This window comes from Miscanthus floridulus, chromosome 5 (genome assembly GCF_019320115.1).
Source record: "Miscanthus floridulus cultivar M001 chromosome 5, ASM1932011v1, whole genome shotgun sequence".
Classification (NCBI taxonomy): Eukaryota; Viridiplantae; Streptophyta; class Magnoliopsida; order Poales; family Poaceae; genus Miscanthus; species Miscanthus floridulus.
In genome coordinates this window covers 2,457,216-2,463,549 of record NC_089584.1, presented here as the reverse complement: position 1 = coordinate 2,463,549, position 6,334 = coordinate 2,457,216, and the positions used below count along the sequence as shown (strand labels likewise).

The window sequence follows — 6,334 nt, the reverse complement described above, 5'->3', positions numbered from 1 at the left end:
AGGGCTCGACATTTATAGTCTATCGGCCAGACTTCTCCTTCATTATTGCTCTGCAGCTGCATGAACAAACTAAGAGAAATTCTCGAGTTGCTCCGAGATTTTCCCCAAATGGTTGACCGGAATTGCGGCAGCTATTTGAGCTATTTGAGTTTCAATCATTTTATTAAAACTTAATTGATTCTTTATGGAGGAGGATAAATTTTCAATTTTAGAATTTATAATTTCAAGCATTTTATCATTAAACATTAACCTTTTAGTGATATTTTCATTTATTTTTGCTTGGCCTAACACCAAGTCTTTCAAGGTAGGTTGATTCGAATTAAAATTGGAGTTGAAATTCGAATTACCTCCTTGTGGGAGGGATTAGTTGTTCCACCCATTATTATTTTGCGGTCGGAACCCGTTGTTGGTGTATGCGGCATGTTCACGGGTTTCGGGATAGACGCTCCCTGAATGTCCGACTTCTCCATAGACCTCACATGTCATATATGAGTCTATGGCCTCGATGGTGGCCTTCATTGCCTCTTTATCAGTGGCACGCTTGTCCAGTCTTTTCAATAGTAGATCCATTTTTGTGGCAAGCATATCCGTCTCCTTCATGATATGCATGCCTTTTTGTTGTTTATTCGACCTTTTCTTCCCCGGCTTTGATTCGACACCATCTTTTCGATGAGAGTCGTAGCTCCAGCGATGGTGAGGAAGAGAAAGGCACCTCCAACAGCGGCATCGATGTGCCCCTTCGACATGGGCGTTAGCCCATCGTAGAAGTTTTGAAGCACAAGCCAGTTTTCAATCCTATGGTGTGGGCAGGCTTGGATGTATTCTTGCAGCCTCTCCCACACCTCGGGAATGGACTCCATGGCAATCTGCTAGAAATTCAAAATTCTTCCCCTTAGGGCAATGGTTTTGCCCATGGGGAAGAATTTCGCAAGGAACACCGTGGAACACTTGCTCCACGTGCTGACAGCTTCCTTGTCCTTGTAGAACCACTGCTTCACCTTTCCCACGAGGGAGAAGGGAAACAGACAGAGCCTGATGACGTCTGGTGCGACATCCTTGATAACAATGGTGTCGCACAACTAAAGGAAGTGCTGAAGGTGGGCGTTTCCATCCTCGCTAGGCAACCCACAAAATGAGTTTGCCTACACCATCATGATTAGCCTGGTACGGAGCTCGAAATTCATGTCACCCACATTAACAGGCAACGACAGGGATGGAAAACTCGCGGAGTGACTTCTGGGCCATAGCGGTAGTAGCAGATGGTGTTTGGATGACTAGTTCAACTACCGGTGGAGTAGTAGAAGAAGAAGCGATACGGAGCCGATTCTTCCTTAGGAGTGCCTCTGGGTTCTCTGTGTAGTTGTCTGGCAAGTTGTAACCGGTCATACAGTATCCTGTTTTCATCCACTATAGGAGAAAACAAGTAGAGTTAGCCTGCATAAACTATGGCTACCATTCATGTATGTGATCATGATCATGTCCTATCAGATTCTTTTTAACTAATGCCTTCCCCGGCAATGGCGCCAGAAATTCTTGTTGGCATTTCTTAGCGTCACTACCAAGTATAGAGATAGAATCCATCCCTGGCAATTAATGGTACCAGAAATGCCTATTGGTATTTCTTAGCACCATCACTAAGATTTTAGTAAACCTTAGCGACACCGCCAAGAAACACCAACATGATAGTTCTTTAACTATTATAGAAAATATCAGCAAGCACACGGATCTATCGTTCTAGCATTTCACCCAGAAGTATTCATGGTATCGTTATTTATATTTTCCCAAAGGAAGGCATGGTGTAAAGAGTCTAGCATGGATATGAATAAGATACATTGCATAGTGAACCAAAGTTTATGACAGGGGTAAAAATGGTATATTTAGGATAGTGGACACACACTTGGGCCAACCTTAAGGATAAAAGAAAAAGAAAGGATAAAAGAATGTTCCTAAGTGGAGTAGGCTTGGTCTAATATAGCCATGTAAAGAACAGTTGAGGATCATACAAATTACATGGTTAGAGCTAGATCTAAGTGTAAGATGGATGGGGAGATCTCCGAGCACTAGTCTGCCAGCAAGCGTGAGAGACTTTAAGACTCCTACACAATACCCAAACGTGGGGATTACAAGGGACGGATAGGGCTATCACCACCTACCGCCTACCCCTCAACCATGGAGCACCATCATATCTGAAGGTTCCCGTGCACCCAGGCACCACGCCCGTGTATAAAGAAACTACCCACATCCCCTTGGGACTCTGACCCTACGGATCGACAAGCATAGGACATGGGCAAACCCAAAGGAATGACAAACCGCCACCTCAACTTAGCTCTACTTTCAATCATATAAGTTACATGAATGATTAAGCATATAGTTCTACATGTTAAAATTATAACATACAAACTATATGCTAGTTCATATGTCACAATCATAACATGAAAACTATATTCTAGTTCATAAGCATAACTATATTGATAATATGAGAGCAAGACTTTTGAAGAACTCTTCATAGTATTCATACCAAGATTTCTCTCTTCCAAGGAGCCAATCTCTCCTTGATAGCTTTGCTAGCTCACAAAATACTACTAAAAATGTAAAAGAGAACAAGAGAGGTGTGAGGTGTTTAGCTTCAAATGAGGTGTGTGTTGAGGGAGAGCTCTACTCCTCTTTTTATACATGAGTGACGTCGATTTAGGGGTGGAAAATTAGGAAACTATCCTAAACCGTCTTTGCATGTCATTATTGCACTACCAGAGCGAGGTGGGGCCGAGCTAGGCTGGGGGCAGCCCGTTCGCCATCGCCTTGCTCTGGTGGGCTCCTGGCTAGGCTTGGGTGACTCCTACGTCGGTGCTTGGCCCAGGTTTGATGTGTGGGTGGGCCTCTTTCTTTATTCCCTTGCGCATTTCTTGTTTTATGTTTTCCGAGTTGCGCCTTTTTCCATACTTCCCATGTATTTCATGAATAAGTCCTGTAAAACACTAAGTCTCCAATATTTGAGGAAATAAGTCAATAGTAAATGCATGTGTCATAAGTTTGTTTATTTCTCCTATTTTGGATCTTAATTGGTGATCAGATTTGATCGTTAAGGACCGCCAATAGTGAGATGAAGTTCAGGCACAACTCTCGCCTCATTCAGGAACAACCTATGAACATGGCTTCTTGGCGGGTGCTCAAGTAGTCCTGGCATTGCCGTTTTCATGAGCAACACCGTCGGCTCCTTCTCCTCCGCCTTCACACAATGCGCCTCCTCTCCCTTCTTCTCACCTGGGCATCTATTTGCATAGTGCCCATACTTGTGGCACTTGAAGCATTTGATGTGACTTTTGTCATGCTTCCCAGCACCATCCTTGCCGACGGTGCCTTGTACACCACGGCCACTGCTACCACCACCACGGCCATGACCTCAACCACGCCCTCCACCTTCCTGCTTCTTCCCTCTCCATGAAGAATCACCACCGGAGTTCTTCTGCCTGGCCTCTCACTCCTCCTACGTGAGCAACACCTGCCCACCTTTAGACTTGGCACTGCCAGTTCCCCGCCGTGTGCACTCCTCGAATGCCTTTCAGACGCCCCACTGCTTCATGAAACGCCAAGGTCTTGAGGTCAAAGAACTGTTCAATCCCGGCCACGACATTGAGAAAATCGTTCAGGCACGGTATCAAATAATTTCTTTACCAGAGCCGCATCATCAAGACTTCCCCCAAATTGTTGTATCTCACTGACATCACCGTCAGTCTCCCAACAAATTGGTCGAGCGACTCCTCCTCCTTCATCCTCATAGCGTCAAACTCGCTCTTGAGCATCTATAACCACGCATCCTTCACACGATCGGCTCCCACGAACCAAGCCTTCAGGGAATCCTAGACCTCCTTCCCGGTTTTTTCTTCGCGACTTGCAACAGCAGGTCGTCGGGCAAGCACTGAAGAAGATGCGCCTGCACCTTCTTGTCCTTGGCGGTTGCCTTCGCCACCTCCGCCTCAGACAGCGTCCCCGACGTCCCCGCCTGCGGATCCACCACCTCCCACACTCCTTGATCTTCCATGATCGCCTGCACCCGAATACACCAACTGGTATAATTCGTGCTCGTCAGCGTAGGATATGCCTGACAGTCACCGCCACCGCCTTGCGCCCCCTCTCCGCTAGGAACGATTGACATGGCACCGATCTAGAAGTGTCTCCGCGTGTAATTGAGGCTCCGATACCCGATGTTAGTACAGGATCACAAATACACATTGTATGGTGGCTGGATCTAAGCAATGAACGCAAGAACAAATGATGAACGCGATGAACACGAACAGCAACTGCCGGATAGCAGAGCTATTTTACTCAGATGGTAGTGTTCAGTACATAGCGCCTCTCTGGCGGTTTAAGTGATAACATAACACATGGGACTCCCAGCTACTTATACCAGCAGCTTACAACACACGCACTTAGCTAAACAACTGCTAAAACAAAGATACAAGTCACTGAAAACACACGTTGCAGAGAACTGATGAGTCGTGGGCGCGGTCACCGCAACTGCTGCTCCCGCTCTGGCATTCTCCACTTCAAACTGAATTTTCCCACCTCCTCCTAACACACCTCCAGTGACAGTGTTGGCAGGATTACACCAACAGACAACAATTTAAGGGACCCATGGCTTAGCTAGAAGCGGCAGACCGGACTTGATATGCACGACTAACCCGTTCACCTTGGTCATGTCCAACGACGGAGTTGGCGATCCTTCCCGGTTCCGGCTCCGGCTCCCGTTCCCGCTGGCAGCCTCCCAGTCAAAATGATACAGCAAGCTCGCCAGTGCCATCTCGGCGCTTGCCTCCGCGAACCCGAGACCGGGGCACACCCTCCTGCCGGCGTCGAACGGCAGCAGCTCGAAGTGCTGCCCCCTGAAGTCGACGGCGGATCTCAAGAACCTCTCCGGCAAAACTCCTCGGCGCGCTCCCACGTCGCGGGGTCCCGGCCGACGGCCCAGGCGTTGACCACCACGCGTGTGCGTGCCGGGACGTGGAACCCCAGGATCCCGGTTCAGGACGTTGAACCTGAAGTGCTCGGATTCCAGCGCAGCCCTCGGCTTCGTGCACAGCCTTTTCGAGCTCATCCGCCATGCGCTGGGCTTCGGAGCGACAGCGGTCTATATCGCTCGCCAGGCGGTGGGCCCGCTGCTCCGCCGCGTCGGCCCGCTCAGCCATCTCGCCGGCCCGCTGCTCCGCCGCGTCGGCCCGCTCAGCTTCCTTGGCGATCTCGTCCAAAAAGGCTTGTGTAGCCGCCGCCTGAAGCTGCAGGGCTTTGTCGACAGCGTAGCGAGGCTGCTTCTTCGCACCGAATGCTGACGTGAACACATGATGATGGTGGTGGTGGTGGGCAGCGTCGTCCACGTTAACCGGGGTGCCCGCCTGGCTGCTGGACTCCGCCGCGGACACCGGATGATCCGTGGGCACTGAATCTGGCCTGTGGTGTGGTATGTGGGGAAGAGTCAGAGATAATAAGGCGACGGGAGACGAGGAGAATGAAATCAAGGGGAGCGGACAGCACACTTACTGAGAAGAAGGGTCGAGTTCGAGGTCGATGATGACCGTTCTTTCTGGCTCTGGCACCAGCTGGTGGGCAGCGTCGTCGCCCACCACGCCCCCGTTGCCGCTGCTGAGGACCGACGATGGTGGGCTGGGGTCCGCTTCCGCTCTAAAAGAATCCGCCGCCAGGGTCGTCAGCGCTGTAGCCAAGCTGCTGTAGCGTAGCAGGAATGGCCGTGAGATGGATGGAGAGGAGATTGAAGGGGTGCGGTGCGGACAGCCGACTTACCGAGAAGGAGGAGGCCTACGGATGAAGAGCTTGGGTACAGCGAAGGTCTGCGATACCCCACCCTCCACGTTGGGTCGGCGACGGGCGGAACGACCCGCGTGTTCGACCTGGTGTGGGCGCTTCCCGTGCCCCATCTCACCCGTGCTGCCAGACCCCGAGCCGAGGGGTTGTTGGGTTTCAGTCACGGCCGGAGGCGGCTTCACGTGATCGGGCGCAGCAGCGGTACTTGCCATCTACGCCTTCAACAGCGATCAAGTCGCGTGTGGGCGCAGTTGGGAGAGGAGGGGGGAGGCGGGCAGGCGTGCGGAGGCAACGGTGCGGTGGCGGTGTCGTGGGCGCGCCGGGGTCGGGGTCGGGGTCGGGGTCGGAGGCGAAGAAGAAAGGGTCAGCTTGGGCTACTGGTGCTGTAAAAGGTGCGCCGGCTGTCATATGCGAACCCCACGATGGATCAGCTGGGGTCTGGGGTTTCTGCGCCGCTGTCGCCGCTGTACGGAGTACTCGATGCTTCTTTGCCCTCGTTTAGTTGCGCCCGAATTCGGCG

At 51.1% G+C, this 6,334-nt stretch overlaps 1 protein-coding gene and 1 non-coding gene across 2 annotated transcripts; one reads left to right on the top strand and one right to left on the bottom strand.

Annotated features, from left to right (window-relative positions):
- Positions 1-792: 792 nt before the first annotated feature.
- Positions 793-899, top strand: LOC136455701 (small nucleolar RNA R71). Its single transcript, XR_010759180.1, has one exon. It is a non-coding gene; the product is annotated as a small nucleolar RNA R71 (small nucleolar RNA).
- Positions 900-3,847: 2,948 nt separating this feature from the next.
- Positions 3,848-6,035, bottom strand: LOC136451259 (uncharacterized). Its single transcript, XM_066451975.1, has 5 exons — positions 5,794-6,035; positions 5,533-5,718; positions 4,993-5,442; positions 4,688-4,880; positions 3,848-4,045 (listed from the first exon to the last, which is right to left on the bottom strand). The coding sequence occupies exons 1-5, from the start codon at positions 6,024-6,026 to the stop codon at positions 3,848-3,850; spliced, it is 1,260 nt and encodes a 419-aa protein (XP_066308072.1). The 5' UTR covers positions 6,027-6,035.
- Between the last annotated feature and the right edge of the window lie 299 nt (positions 6,036-6,334).

Coding starts and splice junctions, on each gene's coding strand:
- LOC136451259 (XM_066451975.1), bottom strand. CDS start 6,026: ATGGCAAGTACCGCTGCTGCGCCCGATCACGTGAAGCCGCCTCCGGCC. Junction 5,443..5,532: donor GAACTCGACCCTTCTTCTCA/GTAAGTGTGCTG, acceptor ACCACACCACAG/GCCAGATTCAGTGCCCACGG. Junction 4,046..4,687: donor CGTCGTTGGACATGACCAAG/GTGAACGGGTTA, acceptor ATTCGGGTGCAG/GCGATCATGGAAGATCAAGG.